Source organism: Protopterus annectens, chromosome 17.part0, assembly GCF_019279795.1.
Source record: "Protopterus annectens isolate FY-2018-M chromosome 17.part0, PAN1.0, whole genome shotgun sequence".
Classification (NCBI taxonomy): Eukaryota; Metazoa; Chordata; order Ceratodontiformes; family Protopteridae; genus Protopterus; species Protopterus annectens.
The window spans coordinates 577,647,856-577,675,334 of NC_056751.1; the positions used below are offsets into that span (position 1 = coordinate 577,647,856).

Sequence of the window (27,479 nt, forward strand, 5' to 3'; positions counted from 1 at the left end):
TGTTAACTGTCTTTTAATTATGTATCGTTTCCAGTCTATGTATCTTTAAGATGGTTTGGCGCCTTTTTTAAGAAACAGGGTACTTAAGAGATTGGGATTGTGTGTTTTTATTCACTTGATAAAGCCCTGCATTGTAGCAGGGCAAAAGCACTTGTGTTGAACTTTTATTTCAATAAATGATTGTATGAGTGAGCCGTTTCCTGGTGTGCCTGAACCGCTTCTTTTTATTGCATTTTTTTTTATTAATTAACTCAGTAAGTCCACTGGCCACAAGTCTACCTTTTTAGGGGCAACCTGGGAACACTGTCTGATGAAGTGACTTGCCCAGAGTCACACGCATACCCCTCAACTGTCCAGAATTTTGCAGAACATCCAGATTTTGCATCATACTTTTGGACTGTTTTTCTTAAAATTTATGGTTTTCTGGCAAATCTTTGAGGACTGAAATTACAAAATAGTGACAGACATTTCAGGTTCAGATTTCATATCCTTCAGACAATGTATGCTAATGCAAAAGTTGCTTTTTAAGTTTGTAAGAGTGATATTTAACTCTTTCCCTAATCTTGATCCTTCCCCCCATTATCTGGCTTTGTCCAGAATTCTTACACAAACAATATGACTATAATGTATGCAAACAGCAATATAGGGAATCAGACTCTGTACTTTTAGCTATAAGAAGCAGCAAACAGCCTTACTCCTCTGAGTTGCCAGATTAAACAAATAAGAGCATCTATATAGTACAGTACTACGAAAAAGATAATTTTCAAATTCTTCAGTACATAACAATATATATTCTCAATAGCAGACAGCATGTTTTTTTACCCCTTTACAGTAGCACCACAGCTATCTACTTACTTACAGACCACATACACACAAATGTGATGCAAGGTAAAATTACAGGTGCCATCTTCCTGAACCATTAAACAGACTTCAATGATGTCAATCACTCACTACTGCTGCAGAAAGTAATAAAAATTGTTTCATCCCTTTGGTAGTTCAGTAGTTAATAGCTATCTGCTCAACCATACCTTATCAATTCTAGGCCCAAATAAAACTATTATTTCTGGAATAACCATCAAAGGGGTCCCCCAAGGTTCTGTACTACTAGGTCATCTACTCTTTAATGATCCATGGTGGGACCTCCCACGTACCAACTGCATCCTATACGCTGATGACATTGTACTGACAAAAGGCAAGAAAAATCTTCCCTCATTGCAAACTGAACTACAAAATAACTTTTCCGTCATATGGAATTGTTTTCAGAGCACAAATTAATTGTAAATTCTCAGAAAAGTTCAGTAATGTTATTTAGCATTCACTGTAAGCTTAACCTTATATAAAATGTCACTATTACTGATCCATCATGCTCTCCTCTACCCTCTGCCAAGAAACAAAGGTATCTTAGTTTACTGTCTGGCCAGCTTCTAACTTTTCATAAACACATTGAGTCCAAAGCACATAACACATATGCTGCTCCCTAGGGGCAAACATGGACTTTTTATTATAACTATCTGTTCATCACAAAACACCACTCTCCTCCAATCTGCTGAAAATCAAATCCTTAGACTTATCTACCTCTCAAAATACAATGAACATCATTGCATCACACTATGCAAAAGTAAATGGCAACCTGTTGGAGCTTGAGATTCTCTTCTGCTAATCACTTTTACATTCAAGCTGCTGCATGAAAGATACCCTTTACCCCTTCTCAGTCAAATGCTCTACGTGTGCACTTGGTGTCTTTGATACCATTAAGTTACACAGACCTACATTTACTCATCACCTGCAAAAGATCCTTCTCTAAATGATTACCTCAAAACCTTTAAAGAATCCTACCACTCCCACCTAACTACAGAAAACAAATATAACTGCTTCAGAGACATACTTCTGTCTACCACCATCCCTACTGGTATACATTGATAGTACCTCCTACTTATATTCCAGTGTGTATACTAAACTTTTGTTTGGCCCTATAACAACAGTTTTCTCCGGGTAGTTGACTTTTCCTCTCCTCACTTAAAAACCCTCGCATGTTGCTTTGCTTTGCTAACTGTATGTTTATTTTATGTGTACCTTTTTCCTTGTATAGATAAAACATTATATATTGTAAAGCTTTTCCTTAATCTTATTTATGCTTATTTACTAATTCCATTTAATGCAGCTATATTGTAAGGTTTCTTTTTCTACTGTACTTATTTAACAAAATGACACTATATGATTTATTGATTGCAACTTGTTTTGCCTCTTGGCTCAGGTCGTGACTGAAAAGGGTCTGCAGATCAGCACACTTACCCATTGGAAAAAAATGCTAAATAAATAATGAGTACAATAGCATATAGTTATCCCAGTTAACAAAATATAAAAAGTTAGCTACAAATGAATGAATGAATGAATGAATGAATGAATGAATGAATGAATGAATGAATCTGCAATTGTGTTTTTAAATATGGGTGCGTATTTATATCTGTCCAGTTCAAAGCTTCAAAAACATTTATTATCTCAGTCTCTACAGCTGTTTAGTGCTTAACTTACATATATTGCTTTGTTCTTTTTTCTTCAGACCACTGGTTCCACAGCTCTCTGCACCAAAAATACCTGATGGAGAAAGAGTCGACTTTGATGTAAGTTTCACTGCCTTTCTACATTATCTTACCTGCTTCTTCAAAGTTCAAAAATCATCTGCCATTCTAGTCTATGTGATCTTTGTTTAGAACAAGGTAAAATACCATGACATCCCTTCTATAGTGAGTCACCTGATGTATCCTATTGCTGGGTGGTAAACCCTGAAGGTACGATAAACAGACTGATCTCTTAAGGTAACAGCTACTGAGGAATGGTGTGAAATCATTCACTTATATCTGGATATAGTGAGATAAGTGGACAAAGTTGGATAACACGTTTACCATATTGATATCCTGCCCCTGTTCACTTGTATTTTACTTTTATACATTGCATACGATCCCAGTGGCACTTGAGGTGCATCAAACTAAATTTATAAGTAGACCTTGAGCTGTTGGAGAACCAACTACTGTGAGTAAGGAACAAGCACAAATGAGTATGTCCTTTCTGAGCATCGACTGTGTTTGACTGACATCACTGCTGCTGAAATTATCCTTTTTCAAGCTGCAGTGACTTCACAGTAGTTACATTAGGTAAAGGGGCTCTTGAAATTCTTCTTTTCCAAGCTGCAGTGACCTCACAGTAGATTATTTCTCCTTTTCCAATATGCAGTGATCTCAGTGTGAATTACATTAGGTAAAGGGGATGCAGAGAGTGACTGATGTGGAAGATGTGCCCGTCCCCAGAGAAAGGCAGCTTTCAATTTCTGTTGCAAACTTGCTGTGCTAACCTGCATACAAAATTCTTAAAGGTGCATCTCTTGATCATAGAATGGGACCACTATGCATGTTAAGGACATAGTGAGATGAAAACATAAGTTATTCTTCAGATGAGAAATTAAAACAAGGTAAAATATTCCTGTTCTAGTGGCAAGAAAAGAGATGAACGTTAATGATCTTTGTGTAGCTTTAAAAAAATTAGATGGACATTCCCAGATGCATTAGTCAAAATTAATTCATTCAATAAAGTGGGTACCAGACAAAAGTTCAAGAATTGTAATAGGCATCCTCTAAACAGTATAAATGTACATGATTGTGGGAATATATACTAATTGTGACATTGCTGTATCGAACATTATTCTCCTAGTCTGGGAACACGGATCTGAGAGTTAGTACATATTACCCCCCCCCCCCCAACAAAGTGCTACAAAAGTGTTAGAGGAGAAGTTTTGGAATTCATTTTTTTGGGGGGCGGGTGCACATTAATGTTCAAAGTATCAGAATCTACAGTATGAAGTCTCAAACTTCCAAAAGAGAGCCCAAATAAGAATGGTCAGTTTACCCCCACACACACACACACACACACACACACACACACACACACACACACACACACACACACACACACACACACACACACACACACACACACACACACCTCTTTCCATGGCTTCTTCATTCTACCTTCTTAAAGTGTGGTTTTGCATAGTACGGATATTGTTGTTTTATAATACAGTTCACTACTGTTTTTGAATTTATTTTAGTACAAGTTTGCATTTCATTTTTTTCACAATCTTTCCCTGTAGTTCATTGAGTTTAAATCTCCTGAAACTGTAAATGGACAAGAAAAACAATCAAAATGTCAAGCAAATGAAACATACAAAAAAGTGTTTTGGGAAGGTGCAAGCCTTCAAGTACCCCACACATGGGGGCTTTGCCCCTACACTTCCACTTACCTATATATACTAATTCCATAGGTGTACAAGCACAAAATAGGAGAAAGAGAAAAGCCAGTCCAAACTGAATTGCTGTCAATGCGCAAATATAAAACACACCAGCAGTGACTTTGGACAGAAAAATAGATCTAGGAATTGAACACTGGGGAACTGAAGTCTGCAAGTTTAATTATGATCCACTTTACATTTAATTAAGTGTAGGGTAATGATGTATATGTGTGTGTGTGTGTGTGTGTGTGTGTGTGTGTGTGTGTGTGTGTGTGTGTGTGTGTGTGCCATTCATTGCATTGAACAGTCTTTGACAAAGTAAACTCAGGATTTGTTTATGCAAACATTCATTTTAGTGAATTTGTTTTGCTTAGCTCTTCATTTGCTGAAAGAGATAAATAGGTGTGAGTGTGCATACAAGAGTAAGGGTTAATCAAGGGGATACATTTAAAGTGTATGTGTGTGTCTGTCTGTATTTATATGACATGTGTGTCCAATATGTCTCGTGTAGTGGTAGTTATGTGGAAACATTTTTTCTAAGGCAAAGTGTAGGGGTTAAGGTTAGAGGTAGGATTAGGCTTAAGGTCATCACTCGTTATTAAGGTGGTGCAGGGGAAGCCTAATCCTTCCCCTGCCTCTAACCATAACCCTACACCTTACCTTAAAAAAAAAAAAAAACTTTCTGTAATAATACCACTATTCAGACAAATGATTGTTGTATTAAGGTTATGGTTCAGAGATCACAAAAGGAAATTGCTTTTTCTTTGCAATCTTTTGAATGTTCAGTCCTTTGGGTGATCAGCAATTTGAATGTACAAGATTTTTTTGTCACTGTTATGTGTTTCGACATCAAAACATATCAAATAGCCATACTATAAGTCTGTGTGTGTGTGTGTGTGTGTGTGTGTGTGTGTGTGTGTGTGTGTGTGTGTGTGTGTGTGTGTGTGTGTGTGTGTGTGTGTGTGTGTGTGTGTGTGTGTGTGTGTGTGTGTGTGTGTGTGTGGATACACACACACGCACACGCACACACACACACACACACGCACACACACACACACACACATATATATATATATATATTTTTTTTTTTTTTTTTTTTTTTAATAAGGATATACACAACAGGAAAAGCCCATCATATGCATAAATCAGAAATGTCTATCTATGGCCTGAATGAACAACAATTTGGAAGATAGTGTGCAGTCCCAAAAATTCTGACTATACCCATGCTCTACATATTTCTAGTAGCTCAATTAAAATGCTGTTCTTTTAGCTGCTGATGATCAGCTAACTGGGCATGTTGTAATGTGTGTGGATAATTTATTGGATATTGTAAGCATTCACCACAGGCCATTTTTATAATCCCTGTCAATGTCAGAATGTGTTTCCATGGTTGTGAAACTGCTGCATTTGAGTCTGGATCTAGTTAATCTCCAAGTAAAAATCATTGGATATGATGAGTAGTGTTTCGATAGGTTGAAAGAAACCCATCAGTTTTGATGTTTTGTGTTTCTCTATATCAATTCTAGATGCAAGGCACATCAGTGAATTTATATCGCTCTCATGTATATCAAGACTACATTTATTTTGATGAAAGCAAATTTGAGTAACTCAATAATTGCTGAAAAGGATGGTTGAAAACACATTAAGTCAAATGCTTACTTTGCTGAAATCTCATTTCATAGAATGTGGTTTAGTTATATAATATATGGATATGTATGAATGTGTTACCTGACTGATTGTGAAAATGGTGATCATTGTATTACCTGTAGAGAATTGATGCTGGTATGGTTTCTATTTGCACGCAGAGACGATTCACTGTGTGTGGTCTTTCCACTTTTCACATGGTTGTGTGACTGTGAAGTTAGTATATTAGGGAGTGGGAGTAGTCACAGCCCTCTGCAAGGCTGAGCGAAGGGGGCTCAGTCCCCTTCAAAAACACTTTTTAAGTTTTTTTTTCCTCTGTATGCTGTTTAATACTCGTGATTTTGCTTAATGCATTTTCAGAAAAATGCATTTTCATTCATTAATAGCAATGCACGATCTACGAGGAAAAAGAAAAGAAAGAAAGAAACTGTCTCAGGATCTGCAAGGTCATCAGAGCCGGCTAATTCTACAGGCACATGGTTGAATTAAAATGGTTGCTCACTTTACTGTATTCCTCCAGGTAATTACTGATCCATTTTAGCAAGCTGGGGTGTAGCACTGGTAAGGGACATTTAAGAAAACATCAAACCAGCACTTAGCAGACTCATTTAGGACTGAATGAATTTGAATGTATTGCACTGAAAGTTGTCATTCATGTTGCTTATTTGGGACATTTTCAGGACGAAGGTCATTAGGAAACCTTACAAATGCATGTTTCCTGATAACAAAAATATATCTATATAATCAGGAATCAGAGGAGTGTATTATATATTCTACTTCAGTGCACAGACATGAGGCTGCCAGCATGAATTAGCCATATACCTGGTGCTTGGCAACCTAATGCAATGAAAACAAGAAAGTAATTATCTTTGGGATGAATCTCACAAAAGTACCAAGTTGTTCTTAGCTACAGCTGCTGTCTTACTGATGGTTGTTTAATGATTTCATTCCTTTAGAGAATACTACTATAAGCTCATCAGCTGCAGCTTAGCTCTGCACAGAATCATTTTCTTTGAAGAAATAGCAAGTTAATTAGGCAAAGAGTGACCAGCATTGGAAAGCTTAAAGATACTGTTATAGGTTACTCAAATAAACTGCTCATCTGAATTATATGAAATCAAGCATGGAAGATAAATAAACTTTTATCCAAGATAATCTTTTTCTAACATAAATTCACCAATAATATAGATATCTGTTCAAAGTACACAAGTACTTAGGTGGGTACCCACTGTCCTTAACCCAGAAGAATCTCTCTATACGAAGTAAATAAAAGCTATTTCAAAGCTGTAATGCCTCAGGACAAGTTATACAGGCATGAATTGTGTTATACTTTAGTAGGAAGCCCTTCTGCTTTTAGGACAGTTTGGTGGTGCTATCTCTCCATGAAACTAGGTTTACAAAAATAGCCATTCTCTGTCACAATGCTGCTATGTGCCCTAGGCTACAGATGTTTGATCATTACCAGTGACTTAGACCACCTAAATATAATTTTTAGTGCTCTGTTAGGGTCATATAAAAATGTTAATGGCCAATTTCAAGATGATATTAATGCACTGAACAAACTGAGCTTCGACAACAACACTAGTTTTGGTCTTAGCTCATTTAAAGGAAAACTCTATCCTAGAACAAAACAAATCTGTTTTTTTTTCACTCTATCTGTTTCCTGACTTATTTTAACACCTCAAAATCACTCTAAGTGCTTTATTTGTAATATTAGCCTGTTTTCCACAACATGGCTACCAATGGGGCTTGATGTATCAACGTGATCTTGTTCTCTCTCAACCCTTACTCTTTCCTGTAATGCTTTGTATGACTTATGCCAGACATAAGGAAGTAATTTGAATTCCCACACCATTGGCATATAATGGGATTTGTGTGAGTCACTGTTATTTTCTTTACCTTCTGTAAAAGGACTGCTTCCTTTCTGTCTCTAATCACCCTCACTTATGTTTGGCTCTGACCTTGTTTTACTCTACACTTAGACATTATCCAACTACAGCCAAAAAAGTAACTAAATTGCAGGCCTTTGTTCAGGGGTTTCTTTTTTAGTCTAAGAGAAATTGATTCTGCAAGGGTCTCGCAGGGCAGTGACAGTTTTAACACTCTTGCAGTAGTGTGGGGGGAGGGGACTCTCAATTCTTCTTAAACTACAAAAGAAAACACTGAACAAATGCCTGCAATTTAGTTTTATGGGTGTAGCTGGATAACTTCTTAGTATAGTGTAAAACAAGGTCTGAGTGAAACATCAATGAGGGTGATTAGAGACAGAAAATAAGTAGTCCTTTTACAGACCCCAGCCATAAACAAACTATACAATAGAAGGAGGAAGCTACTACATGATAGAGCAAAATCCCAAAAAGGGAAGGCATCTCTGATCAGTATTAGCAAAAAACTACGGGCACTCATAGAATCGTCTAAGGCCAGCTTCGAGAGAAAAATTGCACAGGACACTAAGGATAATCACAAGGCCTTCTTTAGTTATGTTAGGAACCTGGGTGGGAATTCCAAGATATGCTCAGAATTAGTCCAAAATGACAAAAAAATACACTGAGCCCACAGACATTGCCGACATCCTAGCTGACAGGTTCAGTGCAAACTTCTCCCCCCCCCCACCAAAAGGGCAAATATCTATCCCAACAGAGTGCTGCCCCCCTGACATCTCAGATGCTCAGGTAAGAGACGCCCTCTCCAAAGCAAAAAACACAGCATCAATGGGACCAGATGGTGTCCCGGGCTGCATCCTACATGAACTCCAAGAAGAGCTAAACCCAAACATAAAACTACTGTTCAATCTTAGCCTTACTAAAGGATATGTACCCAAAGAGTGGCATACAGCAACAGTGGTCCCTCTCCACAAAGGTGGTGCCTCAACGGATCCTGGAAACTATCGTCCCATAAGCCTGACTAGCTTGGTCTGCAAAGCTATGGAAAGGATCATCATGGACCTCATAAATAAAGATATTGGGGACCTACAGACACTGGATCCTACCCAGTTTGGCTTTGTTAAGGGCAGATCCTGCCTCTTAAACCTGGTTGATTTCTTTGAAACAGTCACCAAGGCCATTGACGAGGGGAAGGTGGTCCACACAGCCTACCTGGACCTCGCAAAAGCCTTCGATACAATACCCCACTCGGGCATTATAGATAAGCTCACCAGCTTAAATATAAACCTCTATGTCACTAGATGGGTTGCAAACTGGCTCAAGGACAGAACCCACATGGTTAGAATTGCTGGAGCCATGTCAGACTCCAAACCAGTTACAAGTGGCGTCCCACAAGGCACAGTCCTGGGACCTCTCTTGTTCAGTATATATTTCTCAGTGGTACAGGCCAACACGGAAGGACTGTGGCTGACCAAGTTCACAGATGACTGCAAACTGGGCGCCATAATCAACTCTCCAGCCGACACAAGCATCCTCCAAAAGGGCCTCATAGAAACAGACAACTGGTACCAGAGCCATGGCCTCAAGCTAAACGCCAAAAAGTGTATTGTCATCCCCTTTGGCAAAAACAAAGTGCCCACAAATTACCACATAGGTGGTAATCCATTAAGTACAGAAGAAGTCATTAGGTACCTGGGGACCCAAGTTGATAGCAATCTCTCATTTGACAACCACTTGGCCAAAGTGGTTAGAAAAACATTTTATATAGCCCACCTAATCATGAAGGGATTCACATCTAGATCAGGGGAGGTCATCGTGCCTCTTTACTCATCCCTCATCAGGCCCATAATTGAGTACAATGCCCCTTTTGGGATGTACCTTACCAGACACCTGCAGCAACTGGAAAGACCCCAAAAGTACCTCACCAGGAGGATCAAAGGGCTCAAACAGATGCCATATGCTGCCCGGTTAAAGAAACTCCAGCTCTACTCAGTGGCATACCGCCTGCTCAGAGGCGATCTGTGCCTGATGTATAAAGCCATGTCCAACCCGGAATTAATGGACATGCTGCACCTCAGAAAATCCAAATCCCATCGAGCTACGCGCTCGAGAGACTTGAACCTTAGCACTGAAATAAATAGGACATGCTGGAGGGACAGATTCATAACCCAGTGGCTCCCTTCACTCTGGAATAAAATCCCAGTCCAGGTTAAGCAGAGTCCCACATTGACTCTCTTCAAGAGGAATCTTGATGAGTGGATGGGGGATCGTAGGTTTACCCCGGCTATCACTTCTGTGTCACTGTTAGACAGAAGCACAGTATACTAACCTCAAAAAAAGGCATAGCAAAATTAATTTAAAATGGGTGGCGAAAGCCAAACACACTCTGGCTAGGCTTATAAATGCCCTAGGGCAGATAGCCTAGTATGAACCTATGAACCTATGAACCTAAGAGAATAACAGTGACCCTTACAAATCCCATTATATGTCAAAGGCATGGGAATTCAAAGTAACTTCCTTATGTCTGGCATGAGTCATACAAATCATTACAGGAAAGAGAAAATGTTGCGGGAGAACAAGATCATGTTGATACATCAAGCCCCATCGGTAGCCATGTTGTGGAAAACAGGCTAAAATTTCAAATTAAGCACTTAGAATGATTTTGATGTGGTCAGGAAACAAAGATGGGAATGAAAAAAAAACAGATTTTTTTTTAGTTCTAGGGTGGAGTTTTCCTTTAAAACAGGTTCATGATCTTCAGTGCAAATTGGTAGATTCTGAAGCTTGGTTGAGAAAGAACAAACTCAAGCTAAGGGGATGCTTCACTGTACGGTTGCTGATCTTCCTGTGAGGGAGTCGATGCAAAAAGTCACTTCAAACTTGCTGGTTGAAAAGTGTCATGGATTCAACAAAGCACTGAAATGGATAGATTCTGCAGGACATCCACAGTGCCCTAGAATAACAACATTTCTTGCTGTGTTATCCTTTAGTTTCTGATATCTTAAGACAAAGGCTTGATTATTGCTGTTCAGTGAAAGAGTAAAGGACTCCAAGAGTCTCTTTTCATAGCCTACCACTAAAACCTGATATGGTGCAAGTGAGGAAGAAGCTGATGACAGTAGTTCAAAAAGCACTATAGATCTAAGGTATAATCTGTTGTTTTAATTCAGCCTACAAAACTATAGATTTAGTAGAAAAAGAAAAGTCTTACCTTTGTATCTTACAGTTAAATAACTGTGGATTGCTCCCATCAATATATGAGGTGTAAGGTTGTAGCATTTTCTTTTTATCTCAATAGAAATGCAAAACACAGGAAGACATGAGCTCGCTTAAGTAGTGGTCATATTTATACACTTCTTATGACATACAGAGTTTTTTGAGGTCAGTACAAATTGCATATGCTTGTCCCACTGGGCTCATAGAGTATATGGCCAATAAATTCAATTTGTTTTATTATTATTACTTTTTTGCCCACATAATATTCCCAGTGATTCCCCTTCCTGCACCTATTTGCAGTAGTGGCTGGTGAGATCAAACCAATGGGGGCTTCAGGAAGCAACTGAATGTATGGGGATAACTGGAATCTAGTGGGGCTCTATTGTGGCATATCAATGATCGTGAACATTGCATGTAATTAGGCAACAGACTGGATCACTCACCTTCATCCAGCACATGGCTGCATTTCCCACTGTTTATGGACACTTTGCTGACTGCATACACCTTAGATGACCAGCTACAATCAGCAAGGCCTGCCTTATGTCAAATGGAGTCCTAGGCAAAGGACTCCAGGATCCCCCTTATTGCAAAATGATCACTCCTGCACCTCTCCAGTGCTTCTTCCCTGTTTCCCTTCCCAGCCCCATAGCATCCAGATGCATTATTTTCTTCTTGTTTTTTCATATATTTCTTACATTTTAGCTTTTTTGTCCATCCTCTTAACACATCCTAACTAGCCAAAAACTCTTCTGTAGTAAGTGCAGAGGAGAAAAATAAACAATGCTGGGGTCCCAATTCTAGATGCTCTGAACTGGATCTTGAATTTTTTACAACCTTTTGATCCGATGATAGCCTGAACAAGAATCATAAGAAAAAAAAGAAATCCAGTCTTATTTTTTTTATTTCAAGGAAAACTAAGCTGTGCCTAGAGTTTAATGCTCAAAGCTCACAAAATATAGTAGTTCTCAATAAAATGAGATGAGAAATACTTGCAAGGATATACAATTCGTGTCTGGAAATAGTACCTTCTTCCTACACCCCCATAAAAGATAGTTACCTCCAGAGTGCCCATCTGGTGTTAAACAGGGATGAAAGTAAAAGCACAAATAGTGACACCCCTATAATGTACAGAGGAAGGTCTGGGAGATACCAGAGCAGCTGGACAAAAATTAGTACATGCAGACTCCACAAAGAAGGAATCATGACAAATAAAGTAACAAAAAAAAACAAATGCTGTGAGACAGCAATGTTATCCCCCCCCCCCCTTCTGTGCCAGTGATCAGCTGTTATTGCACACATCCTGCCAAGAGCACCACAGTCAGTCAGCTGTCATGCACAGTGCTGATGTTTGTGATGAAAAGTGAAAAAAGCAGTTATGGCCAGCTTGCTAGTTTTAAATACACTCCACCTCTTCTCACACATAGTTATTTTCATCACAGACAACCCTAACAAACATCAGTTGTAGCCACTTAAAATAGCTAAAGTAAAGCACTCCAGCTGACTTCACCCAAATGCACACTAGTTGTGCAGACTCAGAATCAGACTGCAGAACTTGAACAAATAACAGCAGGATCAGGTCTTTGCATTTACCAACAGCCATGAGGAAGCTGAAAATAACGGGAGACAAGAGACCAAAATCAGGAACTTATATTGTCCTCGTGTACTTACACAGTTCCTAGAATAACAGAATATGCTTTAGCGTGCCTTTTCTGAAGTCTATTATAAAGTCTGAAACTGAAATGTGTCATTATTAAGTGACTGCACTCCTCGTTAATTTGCCAAAAAACAGAAATGTTATGAGGAGCAGACCAAATGATGAGGCAAAAAAGGGACTGCTGAGAGCATATATGCCCCCACATGTGCATACGTATATTACACAACCACATCCGCAAACACACACACTCACACACACACACACACACACACACACACACACACACACACATACACACACAGCCATCAATTACAGCCACTCATATGCCTGTAACTTTACATTTTTAAACTTTGTGATCAAATGAATGACCAAACACAAAATAAATGCCACGTATGAATGAGTCTCCTGAGCTCACTGCTGTATGCAACCCACTGACTACTCCTCCCGATCACAGCATCTTAGTTCAAGCATCAAGGAGAAAAAACAGGGTCAAAGGATCAAAATCACAGACAGATATTGCCCTTATGTACTTAAAAAGTGGCCACACTAAAAGGCATTTCATTAGCATGCTTTTTCTGAATGCAATTAAATCTGAAACGCAAATGTCTGTCATTATTTAGTGACTTTAATCCTCATGAATTTGCCAGAAAAGAACACAGGCTTTACAATGAACACACCAAAATATGAGGCAAAATCATAGATGGCTATGAGTGGCACACACACACACACACACACACACACACACACACACACACACACACACACACACACACACACACACTTAAAAATACTTACATTCCTATAGTCTGGGTGAGTGGCACATATAGTACTACATATACATACGAGTACGTAAGTTGCCCCTTTCAGTCAGGCTACCTAAGGCTCTATCATGCTATCTCTGGCAGCTTTGGGAGACCCTTTTTAAAAGCGTTTTCTACCTCCAAATACTAGCCACATCCCTTTCAACTGTCCAGATTTTCACAGAATGTCAAGATTTTTGACTCATATTTTTGGTCTGTTCCTCATAAAATGTATGGTTTTCCGGCTAATTACTGAGGACTGAAATCACTAAATGACATATGTTTGAGTTTCAGACTTTATATCCTTCAGAAAATGCATATTAACACACATCTTATTATTCTAGAAACGTTCTAAGTTTATAACAGCAATATTTAAAATCTGTTCCTCTTTTTGGGCATTTATTTCCCTATTATTTTAGGACTCGTCCAGATTTCTTGCACTAAGAGGATGAAAGGTATGAATAGCCTTAGTTTCCTTTTAGATTGCACATATAATGCTGGGTTATTTTAAAAACAGCCCATTTAGTGGAATAAGCTGATTTCTGTTTTCTTTGTTTTCTTTTTTTCTGAAATTCAGAAGTGCTTGAAACTCCAAGCATGCACATGTAGCATGTAAAGAATTCCGTGCTTTAGTAAGGCAACAAAGCTAAATACATAAATAAAAAATAACACTGACATTTTGAAAAAAAGAAAAACAAGAATGTACTTTAATTTATTTGTTTCTTTGTGGGGACTATAACACAGTAGCTAGTACCACTTGCCTCCCCTGCCCATTTGATCTATTGTTTCTCCTATGGGTCAAGAAGTAGGTCTATTCATTCCTAGGCAAGAAGAGAGTCTTACAGTCTGTTCACCCCCTGACCTGGATGACAAAAAACACATTCATTCACCTCGGAGGTGAGACTTGGGTGTTAGTGAGAAGGTTGCCCTGCCAGTCAGGAGCCCCCCCCCCACCCAACTTAACCCTCTCCCCACAGCAGCTGTAGCATCCATGGACACTGTTGCCTAGAACAGCAAACTAGCACACATGACCAGATGTACCACACCTCAACCCATAACACTGCCTACTCTTCCTCAACACTAATGTTGGGGTCAGCAGGACAGTAGGTCTAACTGCCCCCTTCCCTCAGACTTGGTAAGTCAGCAATGGTTACTCACTCCCACCCCCATCTACCTCTTCCAGCTTCCCCGGTACTAATCGTAGAATAGACATCTGGAGAAGGGTCAGAACTTTATCCGGCTATACAACATAGCCTGGTTGTTAATCACAGCTTTGAGAATTACTTAGGATTCCAGAAATGTTGGGCAGGAGTGTTGGGTACAAATAGGCCATTAAACTGGTGGAGTTCTTGCCTAGATTTGTTTATATTTGATATATTTATTATCCAGTACTAGGCAGAACAGTGAATTGCGGACATTAAGTAATGTTAGACTCTACCCATGTGCTGCATTTAGTAATGATCACCTGTTATGTTCAACATGTGAGAGATATCCATACTGCTATAACAGGCTCCTTGGTTCTTGTCCAAGATACTTTTCTGAACCATTTAATTATTTACTTAATTACTGTAGAGCAATCATCAACGTTGCCATGTGTAATAAACAGAAAAAGGAAAAACACAAGAATCATTGGCCAGAACACAAAAATAAAGAATCACATTTTCCTGATCAACTGTATGTGTTTTAAGAAATACAGAATTCCATGTTCATTATCATCAGTTGTTTTATCTGATCCTTCACCATAGCATTATTTTTAATTTAGAGTTCTTTTTCCTAATAATATTGAGTTGCTCCCTAAGAGTGCTCCCATACAGTAGTGTTTTCGATCTCTGTGTCAAAAAATAGTTTGGTTCCACAGCTTAAGACAAAATAAATTTCAGACCCAAATAGAATAACAACTTTCACTGCAACCTACTTTCTCAGTTTATTTTTTAAAACATGAACAGCAAAGGGTGAAGAAAATATAAATTAAACATTTGTATTTTTATTTGTGTGAATTTAATTCCCTGTACAATACTACACAGAAAACCCTCTTGCTTAACTCTTGACATTGTTTCCTTTTTTGTTTGTTAACAGGACATCCACAGGAAACGAATGGAAAAAGACTTCCTGGAGTTACAGACATTGATTGATGTTCACTTTGAGCAGAGAAAGAAGGAGGAAGAGGAACTCATCTTCTTAAAGGAGAGAATTGTGGGTATTATAGGTATTTTAAAGCATATATATATATATAACAAAAAGACAAACAGATGCATGATATCTTCAGTTTTAGTGAGACAATAATTTATATGTGACTAATTAATGAGCGCAGACAAAATACAGAATATAACTGTAACTCAAAAAGACCCATACGTTCTGTTTATTCTTGATACTCACATTAAATGTCTCCTTAATGGTGCATTGCTTCAGTCATGTGTTCGATCTTCAACAAGATGCGACATTTTGTAGTTCTGAGATGCTGTCTTACTGTTTACGTACTCTTGACATAGTGCAGACTTGTCTACTTGTGAGTGTTTACAACTTAATCTGAGACTAAAAGGTATTTCAATGGTACGCGTTAGTTTCACTGGCTTATCCTCCCTACTGTCCTTGTGACACACTACATGCCTCTCATGAAAGCTGGATAAAAAAGGATCCTGTGCAATTCACATGCTTTTGTTAAGTCATTTCTTGTGCACCTTGGACTTAATAATACGTAAATGGGGAATTCCAATATGGTGCTGTAGCATTAAACAGTATCCTTACTGACTGCCCTTCCTCAAAGTGAGAAAAAGTTGCAGATTGTGCAGTAAAGAGTGAATTATTATTCAGTAAAGGAGGTAGTAACTGTAGTAGCTATGAATGTCCCATTTGGTGGTAAAGAAGAAAACGTACACCAAGCAGGGTGTCCTGAAAGTGTTTTTGTAGAGATCAGTGGTCAATTTGAAATTAATAGCAATGCCAGAGGTGCGACCTGGTGATTGTGAGCACTTAAACCCTGATGTGGCAAAGGAAAATGCTAAGATTGCAGCTTTAGCAAAAGCTACTTACAGAGGTGCAAGAAAGTCAATTCAAAGCTGGATGATTTTATGACCAAGTGGTCAAAGAGATGGAAGTGGATTTGGCTCTGTCAAGACACTTGAATTTCATTGCAGCAATAGTGAAACAGAATGTGGAGTTTGCCAAGAATGTTTTCTACCCGGGCCTCCACTGAAAAGGGATTTTTGACTTAATGCAGTCAGACAAAGCCAGTAAACAAAAACTACATAAATAAATAAAAATAGACTAAAAGAAAGTAGCTAGCTTAGACAAAAAATAGAGAATCTTGATGAAAACTAAACAGATTCAGAAGACTGAGCCTTGAGGAAAAAAATTCAGAATGGTGGGTGTCCCAGAACAGATTGTGAGCCAGAACTGGTATTTAATCATGCAGCAGCTTCTGGCAAGATTGTCTGAATGAGAGAAGAGTGAATTATGGCTAGAAGAGATACACAGAGTATTTATCCTGGGAACTTCCTTTGCTTGGGGGGGGGGGGGGCAAGGCCAATTACTGACAGATTCAAATCATGTGCCATTAAAGAAAGGGTGTTTTCAGTGATCAAGTACCAATTAAGGTTTGCTGGTTGAGACCCAAACAGGTATACATCATGCAGGATTGCACAGTATCAACATGACAGAAACAAACACTATCTTTCTAGTTATAAACAGTGCCATGTGCATGAGATTAGGTTTAGACTGCAATACACTGCATTTATTTATAGGATGATGCTAACAAAAGGAGTTTCTGGATTCTAAGGATGCCTTAGATTTTTGTAGGAATACGCTTTAGCAAGAGAGGAAGAATGACCTAAACAGGACACTGAAGAGTTGCTGGGGGTCAAGGAGGGCAGGAACAAAAAAATGGATTTTGTTTTCTACTTTTGCTAATGGAATTGTATTATTGTGGTGCATTTTGTTTTATTTTTATAGGATTTAGAAATAGTCATAGTGCTATGAATAATCTTATATTGAAACATTCTGGCTCAACTATTTCGTGGTCAACATTTTTTACATCTGATCATTACAAACAGAATTATATACACACATATTTTATATGGGATAAATCACTTTTATCTAATATATTATTCATCAAAGATTGATTTGTGGAAGAAAAGTTGCCTTGCAACCTTGAAAAACATTTTAGTATTTTTATCCTATATGTGCAAGATAGATGACGTTGTAATAGCATGTATTTGTGAGTATTTGCAGGTTAGTCTTGGAGTAAGGGCTAGGTAAGGAGAAACATTTACTAAAGTATCTGTTTTAAGCTGTGTGTGTTTGTCCTTTTGACTTGTGCAGTAGTACTGTTAGGGAAGGTTTTTTAGTAATGTAATATGTAGGATTGGGGTTGGAGCAAAATTACGGTTAGGGCTAGCACATATGAGTAAGATGGCGCCAGGGGTGAAGCCTAGTAATGTCACTATTCAGGAGATGCTTGATCTGGACTTTGTGGCCAGGGCTTACTGATATAGGGCTCTTCAGTAGGAGAAAGGTATTCACTGCTTTGTGATTCACTCTCATCATCAAATTAAATGATAACTTTATCTTTAGATAATTTAATTTTAAGTTAAAATACATCTGATAAATTATTCTGTAACAAATTGTCAGATAACATTGCATATATTCACACACACACACACACACACATATATATATATATATATATATATATATATATATATATATATATATATAAATACACACACACACACACACACACACACACACACACACACACACACACACACATATATATATATATATATATATATATATACATATATATATATAAAGAGAGAAATAAATCAATATAGATATATGAATCTCTCTCTCTCTCTCTCTATATATATATATATATATATATATATATATGTATATTTTAAGGGTGTACTTTGCTTGATTGAAAACTCACTTCACTGAAAATGAAATTACTAGGACCACTTCACTGAAAGCTCACTTCACTTAAAACTCAGTTGACTGAAATTCATTTTGTTGAAAGTTATATATGGCCTTTTCCCCACTGTAGTTCGATTCTGGAGTTAGTACATATAGTAAGAGGGATGTGGGGGGATGAAGCCCCCCACATATGTTGGTTATATATTCTCTTCTGGAAACAGTTATTCATTACACTTGTAAGTATCACTGTGTATAGTTTAAAATGTTAATAATATAGCCCCCCACACCCCCAGTGTGGGGTTTGTGCCCCCCACAACCACCCTTACTTTATATACTAACTCCAGGATCACACTACAGTGGTGAAGAGGCCATTTATAAGTTTCAACAAAATGAATTTCAGTCAAGTGAGTTTTCAGTGAAGTGGTCTCACTGATTTGACTTTCAGTGAAGTGAGTTTTCAATCAAATGAAGTACACCCATATTTTATATATATATTAAGTGAAACAACTCAGCGGCGAGACCTCTCTTCGTGGTTTGAGGCCCCGGATATTGATGGGAACTTTGGTACGAATACACTGCGACTAAACACCAACTTGCACCAACCTGCTTTAACGCTTAGGGAGCAAATTTTTAACTACGAAAAACTTTGTGTAAAATATAGGGCTATCCAGTTGGATACCGCGTTTTTGGTGAAATCCAAGGAATTACAACAAATACCAAAGGGTTTACGGGTCTGGAAGCTTCCAATGGGAATAGACCCTGACACGGATGCTCACCATGATTTAATTGAACTTTTTCAACGTACAGGTATGCAACTTATTGACATTATTTTACGCAATAATGAGATCAAAATCAAGCAGTTACGTGAAGAAATTTCTAAGCTTGATGTCAGTATTACTAAGGATCTTTTATTTTTTCAACATCAGAATCACTATGACAGGGTGATTCAGAACATAGATGCATTTGTTAGAAAAAATATAGTTCGGAAAAACAAAAAACTTAGTAGAGACAGTGCTGAATATCAAAATAAGACTGCTTTTCCACCAGGGCGGTTTGCTTCACACCCTATGAAAAGAATTAGTCATAGGGTGGGTTCCAACAATTTTCAACAAAATATGACTGACAATGGGCAAGAGGGGGAGGTTTTTTTAGACCCACCAGCACCATTGCGACGGTCCGAAAGGATTCAGAGCAGGGAACCGCAGAACGGCAGGACAATGCATCCGAGCCACAGAGGGAGAGGCAGAAAATAACAGGAGGCGTTTTGAATATGGACTTTGGTGTTAATTTTAATATATGTGATGATATTGAAACACTATACTCTGAGTGCAATTTTTCTAGATATTCCAGTAGTGATGCTGATAATACTGGTAATAATAGTGAAAAAGAAAATGTTATTGTGCATACTATACCCACTTTTGCAAATGTGTATGAGTTTGAAACACCTTTGGATAAGGAAGGTGAAATGGAAAATAATTTGTATTATGTATTGAACGATGTTGATGGATGCCAAAAAATTTTTTCGGAAAAGGGGAGGGGGGTAGAAATCAATGAGGGGTTGTCACTAGCCACGAACATGGTGGATACTACGGATAAAAATGGAAGAAATATCAGTGAAATACACGAGTTGTCCACAAATGGCTGGGATATAGGTGAGAATAGTAACCTAGGGAGTAGTGGAAATAATATTATATCTGATACAGTTTTCAGCAATTTGGTTGAATCCGCATCTGGGATGAAACATGAAATTGTTAAGGCAAAAGGATTCATTATTTATAATTACACAGATCTGGTGATCAATGAGGTTTATTTTGATTTATTCAGCAGGGGAAATACATTTGTACCCAATTTTCATCTTGATGTCACACAGTTATTAGTTAATTTGAAACTATATATGAGAAAGTTGAATTTACAAATCTATTTCAACACAAGGCAGTCAATGGATTTTTTACAAAACAACAGACAGGCAAGTAGGACATTGAAAAGAAAAAGTACATTTATGCCACCCCCTAACAATGAGCTTTATGCATTTGAGCAGCTGGTGGAGTACGAATTTAGGAAAATTTGTTCCCGTAACAGTGGACAAGATGATAATTTGACCAACGCTGAGAGAAGTTTGCTCAATGAATTGGTTACATCCAATCAATACAGGTTTATGAAACCTGACAAGGGTGGGGGGATGGTCATAATGAGTAATGTAGACTACAGTTGTCAGATGATGAGAATTTTATGTGAAGAAGACACATACAGGAGAGTTACCATTAATGAAATTAATAGAGCGTATTATAAAATCGATTTATTTCTACATGATGCACTATATCAGGGGACCATCAATGAGATTGAGTTTGATTACCTCATGGTTAAAAATCCTAGGTTAGCAAGGATTCATGGGATACCTAAGGTACACAAAGGAACGGAACATTTACAATTTCGACCCATAGTCTCCGCTAGAGGGGCCAAGACTGAACCACTAGCAGCGTATGTTGACAAACAATGCAAGACAGCATTAACGGATGCAGGTCATATCCTTAAAGATTCTTGGCACTGCCTTGAAAGGTTAAAAGAGATAGAATTTGTGGATAAGAACAGTCTTAGTTTTTTGACTATAGATGTCATTAATCTATTCTCAGTGATTCCACATCAACAAGGACTTGATTTATTTTATGACAGCTTGAGGACTAGTACAAATTTTGATGGAGGTAAGCTAGAACTATGCTATGACCTGATGGAGATAATATTAAAGAATAATTTTATTCTATTTGAAGGGGAAACATACCAGCAATCCACAGGAGTGGCAATGGGGGCACGATGTGCCCCCGTGTTTGCCAATTTAGTATTATTAGCATGGGAAAAAGAACACATTCTTGGGTCCAGTTATTATGATAACATCCTTTCATACAATAGGTTTTTGGATGACCTGCTTTTTGTTTGGAAAGGGGACGAACAAAGTGCCATTGACTTCGTTGCATATCTGAATGGGACATCAGAATTTCTTAAATTCACTTATAAGTGGGATCCAGATGTAGCCAACTATCTGGACATTAGAATAACGAAAAATGGTACAGAATTCAGTAGTACTATTTATAGAAAATTGACCTATGCTAATTCCATGTTACACTTCTCAAGCTGCCATCCGTTGTACCAAAGGAAGGGGCTGGTGAAGGGCCAAATGGTCCGGTTATCTAGACTCATTAGTGAGGAAGATACCTTTAGGGCTGAGATTTACATACTTATTGGTATGTTCCTTGAGAGGGGTTACCCTGTTGAATTGCTGACAAAGGTTAAAAAGGAAATATATAGGGGGAGAAGAAACAAATATGCACCGATTTTGAGAAATGGAGGGGGAATGATAAAAGCATTGAATAAGGAGAACGTACAGATTGGTACTAGTAGTGGAGAGGATACTCCAAGATTTATACTTAAGTATAATGAGAAGGCATGTGATTTGAGTTCCAATCTTAGAGGTCTTTGGGATTATTTTATGGACCAGGATATGAAAGCAATATTGGGTGCACGCCCTGTTATAACATATGCAAGAGGTAATAACTTGAAAGATATATTAGAAAGGAATAGTAGTAGAGATGTAAGATCTAAGATGACCAAATGTGGTAGATGCAAATCATGTAGGTACATCGCTGAGGGCACTTACCTGAGTATAGCGGGATACAAACGTACCATTGCATGTCCTGGGGTTTGTTATTGTACCACTAGAAATTGTGTATACATAGCATCATGCATGACCTGCGAGGCATTCTACGTGGGCATGATGACAAGAAGTTTAAAAGAAAGAATAAGTGAACACTGTAGTTCTATAAGAAGGAGGGATGAACACAATGCTCTATATTTACATTCCAATAACTGTCAGGGATTTAAAAAGTTTTTATTTTTTATAGTGGATAGGGTGAAATCAAATGCTGATTGTGACATCAAGAATTTTGTAGCTCTACGTGAAACTGAGTGGCAAATAAGGTTGAATGCCACGAAGTTTCCTGGGCTTAATGAATGTATTTCGTTGAAGCCCGTGTTAAAATATAAAGCACAATTCATTTGAGTAGAGAATGTTTGTTACACTGTTCATATTTGATACAAATGGGTTTAATATCTAACATGTATCATACACAATGGTTAACTAATAGTTATTAATTGTTATAAATACTGTACATAGAATATTTCAATATAATATCAGTTTTGAAATTGAGATTCTGTGTAAATAACAAGCAGTTTACTTATAAGTATATTCCAACATGCTAATTGGGTAGATTTTGCACAATTATATGATAACGGAGTATATTGCTGGCTAGGTAGGTGTGTGTCTATATATATGTTTATATATACATTTTCATTTTTATGTATCTTTATGCATTTTTAAAGTTAATTAATTTTTTATTATAAGAAATTAAGAAGTTTTTTAGTTAATTAATTAATTAAGTGATTGTAACACTATGGTATTTAGGAAGGTTACTGGGTGTGTCTTTCATTGACTCTGATGAAGCCAGTGTTACTGGAGAAAGCGCTCAGTCTATTGTTCTGTGGATTAAATTATTCTTCTTAACTCCTGGTTTGTGCCTCATTGTCCGATTTACCAGTCCTGTGGTCTGAATTTTACTGCATTTTGTCTTGGTGAGTTCCTGTGTTGGAGCCTGGTGTTCGTTTGAAGTTATCTGTGGCGACCCTGTGGTTGGCTAATTTGACGAGGTGAAACCGGAGTATGGAGAACATCTTAAAAGAACTTACTGGGGTTATTGGTAAGCTGGTCGAGGCTTACAATAAGGAAAGAGGTGTTAATGGCAATACACCTACCAACAGCAACACACCTACCAACAGCATTACAGATTCTCAAGTGGAATTGTATACTTTGCACTCCCCCGATGAGATTACACCGGGGCAAAGAACTAACATTGTCAAAACTTACAGTGGAGCGGTGGGAAGCGTTAGACCTAAGGAGGTGACGCTAACTTCTGTGACTAAGAACCCTGTTCCTTTAAGTGAAACAACTCAGCGGCGAGACCTCTCTTCGTGGTTTGAGGCCCCGGATATTGATGGGAACTTTGGTACGAATACACTGCGACTAAACACCAACTTGCACCAACCTGCTTTAACGCTTAGGGAGCAAATTTTTAACTACGAAAAACTTTGTGTAAAATATAGGGCTATCCAGTTGGATACCGCGTTTTTGGTGAAATCCAAGGAATTACAACAAATACCAAAGGGTTTACGGGTCTGGAAGCTTCCAATGGGAATAGACCCTGACACGGATGCTCACCATGATTTAATTGAACTTTTTCAACGTACAGGTATGCAACTTATTGACATTATTTTACGCAATAATGAGATCAAAATCAAGCAGTTACGTGAAGAAATTTCTAAGCTTGATGTCAGTATTACTAAGGATCTTTTATTTTTTCAACATCAGAATCACTATGACAGGGTGATTCAGAACATAGATGCATTTGTTAGAAAAAATATAGTTCGGAAAAACAAAAAACTTAGTAGAGACAGTGCTGAATATCAAAATAAGACTGCTTTTCCACCAGGGCGGTTTGCTTCACACCCTATGAAAAGAATTAGTCATAGGGTGGGTTCCAACAATTTTCAACAAAATATGACTGACAATGGGCAAGAGGGGGAGGTTTTTTTAGACCCACCAGCACCATTGCGATGGTCCAAAAGGATTCAGAGCAGGGAACCGCAGAACGGCAGGACAATGCATCCGAGCCCCAGAGGGAGAGGCAGAAAATAACAGGAGGCGTTTTGAATATGGACTTTGGTGTTAATTTTAATATATGTGATGATATTGAAACACTATACTCTGAGTGCAATTTTTCTAGATATTCCAGTAGTGATGCTGATAATACTGGTAATAATAGTGAAAAAGAAAATGTTATTGTGCATACTATACCCACTTTTGCAAATGTGTATGAGTTTGAAACACCTTTGGATAAGGAAGGTGAAATGGAAAATAATTTGTATTATGTATTGAACGATGTTGATGGATGCCAAAAAATTTTTTCGGAAAAGGGGAGGGGGGTAGAAATCAATGAGGGGTTGTCACTAGCCACGAACATGGTGGATACTACGGATAAAAATGGAAGAAATATCAGTGAAATACATGAGTTGTCCACAAATGGCTGGGATATAGGTGAGAATAGTAACCTAGGGAGTAGTGGAAATAATATTATATCTGATACAGTTTTCAGCAATTTGGTTGAATCCGCATCTGGGATGAAACATGAAATTGTTAAGGCAAAAGGATTCATTATTTATAATTACACAGATTTGGTGATCAATGAGGTTTATTTTGATTTATTCAGCAGGGGAAATAAATTTGTACCCAATTTTCATCTTGATGTCACACAGTTATTAGTTAATTTGAAACTATATATGAGAAAGTTGAATTTACAAATCTATTTCAACACAAGGCAGTCAATGGATTTTTTACAAAACAACAGACAGGCAAGTAGGACATTGAAAAGAAAAAGTACATTTATGCCACCCCCTAACAATGAGCTTTATGCATTTGAGCAGCTGGTGGAGTACAAATTTAGGAAAATTTGTTCCCGTAACAGTGGACAAGATGATAATTTGACCAACACTGAGAGAAGTTTGCTCAATGAATTGGTTACATCCAATCAATACAGGTTTATGAAACCTGACAAGGGTGGGGGGATGGTCATAATGAGCAATGTAGACTACAGTTGTCAGATGATGAGAATTTTATGTGAAGAAGACACATACAGGAGAGTTACCATTAATGAAATTAATAGAGCGTATTATAAAATCGATTTATTTCTACATGATGCACTATATCAGGGGACCATCAATGAGATTGAGTTTGATTACCTCATGGTTAAAAATCCTAGGTTAGCAAGGATTCATGGGATACCTAAGGTACACAAAGGAACGGAACATTTACAATTTCGACCCATAGTCTCCGCTAGAGGGGCCAAGACTGAACCACTAGCAGCGTATGTTGACAAACAATGCAAGACAGCATTAACGGATGCAGGTCATATCCTTAAAGATTCTTGGCACTGCCTTGAAAGGTTAAAAGAGATAGAATTTGTGGATAAGAACAGTCTTAGTTTTTTGACTATAGATGTCATTAATCTATTCTCAGTGATTCCACATCAACAAGGACTTGATTTATTTTATGACAGCTTGAGGACTAGTACAAATTTTGATGGAGGTAAGCTAGAACTATGCTATGACCTGATGGAGATAATATTAAAGAATAATTTTATTCTATTTGAAGGGGAAACATACCAGCAATCCACAGGAGTGGCAATGGGGGCACGATGTGCCCCCGTGTTTGCCAATTTAGTATTATTAGCATGGGAAAAAGAACACATTCTTGGGTCCAGTTATTATGATAACATCCTTTCATACAATAGGTTTTTGGATGACCTGCTTTTTGTTTGGAAAGGGGACGAACAAAGTGCCATTGACTTCGTTGCATATCTGAATGGGACATCAGAATTTCTTAAATTCACTTATAAGTGGGATCCAGATGTAGCCAACTATCTGGACATTAGAATAACGAAAAATGGTACAGAATTCAGTAGTACTATTTATAGAAAATTGACCTATGCTAATTCCATGTTACACTTCTCAAGCTGCCATCCGTTGTACCAAAGGAAGGGGCTGGTGAAGGGCCAAATGGTCCGGTTATCTAGACTCATTAGTGAGGAAGATACCTTTAGGGCTGAGATTTACATACTTATTGGTATGTTCCTTGAGAGGGGTTACCCTATTGAATTGCTGACAAAGGTTAAAAAGGAAATATATAGGGGGAGAAGAAACAAATATGCACCGATTTTGAGAAATGGAGGGGGAATGATAAAAGCATTGAATAAGGAGAACGTACAGATTGGTACTAGTAGTGGAGAGGATACTCCAAGATTTATACTTAAGTATAATGAGAAGGCATGTGATTTGAGTTCCAATCTTAGAGGTCTTTGGGATTATTTTATGGACCAGGATATGAAAGCAATATTGGGTGCACGCCCTGTTATAACATATGCAAGAGGTAATAACTTGAAAGATATATTAGAAAGGAATAGTAGTAGAGATGTAAGATCTAAGATGACCAAATGTGGTAGATGCAAATCATGTAGGTACATCGCTGAGGGCACTTACCTGAGTATAGCGGGATACAAACGTACCATTGCATGTCCTGGGGTTTGTTATTGCACCACTAGAAATTGTGTATACATAGCATCATGCATGACCTGCGAGGCATTCTACGTGGGCATGACGACAAGAAGTTTAAAAGAAAGAATAAGTGAACACTGTAGTTCTATAAGAAGGAGGGATGAACACAATGCTCTATATTTACATTCCAATAACTGTCAGGGATTTAAAAAGTTTTTATTTTTTATAGTGGATAGGGTGAAATCAAATGCTGATTGTGACATCAAGAATTTTGTAGCTCTACGTGAAACTGAGTGGCAAATAAGGTTGAATGCCACGAAGTTTCCTGGGCTTAATGAATGTATTTCGTTGAAGCCCGTGTTAAAATATAAAGCACAATTCATTTGAGTAGAGAATGTTTGTTACACTGTTCATATTTGATACAAATGGGTTTAATATCTAACATGTATCATACACAATGGTTAACTAATAGTTATTAATTGTTATAAATACTGTACATAGAATATTTCAATATAATATCAGTTTTGAAATTGAGATTCTGTGTAAATAACAAGCAGTTTACTTATAAGTATATTCCAACATGCTAATTGGGTAGATTTTGCACAATTATATGATAACGGAGTATATTGCTGGCTAGGTAGGAGTGTGTCTATATATATGTTTATATATACATTTTCATTTTTATGTATCTTTATGCATTTTTAAAGTTAATTAATTTTTTATTATAAGAAATTAAGAAGTTTTTTAGTTAATTAATTAATTAAGTGATTGTAACACTATGGTATTTAGGAAGGTTACTGGGTGTGTCTTTCATTGACTCTGATGAAGCCAGTGTTACTGGAGAAAGCGCTCAGTCTATTGTTCTGTGGATTAAATTATTCTTCTTAACTCCTGGTTTGTGCCTCATTGTCCGATTTACCAGTCCTGTGGTCTGA

At 37.7% G+C, this 27,479-nt stretch overlaps 1 protein-coding gene across 6 annotated transcripts in view; it reads left to right on the top strand.

Annotated features, from left to right (window-relative positions):
* Positions 1 to 27,479, top strand: part of TNNT1 (troponin T1, slow skeletal type) — a 392,580-nt gene that overhangs the window by 222,020 nt on the left and 143,081 nt on the right. For all 6 annotated transcript variants that reach the window (XM_044059733.1, XM_044059735.1, XM_044059737.1 and 3 more), the window contains 2 exons: positions 2,561 to 2,621; positions 15,556 to 15,672. In XM_044059733.1, the coding sequence (XP_043915668.1) occupies positions 2,561 to 2,621; positions 15,556 to 15,672 (178 nt within the window). The remainder of the gene's footprint in view (positions 1 to 2,560; positions 2,622 to 15,555; positions 15,673 to 27,479) is intronic.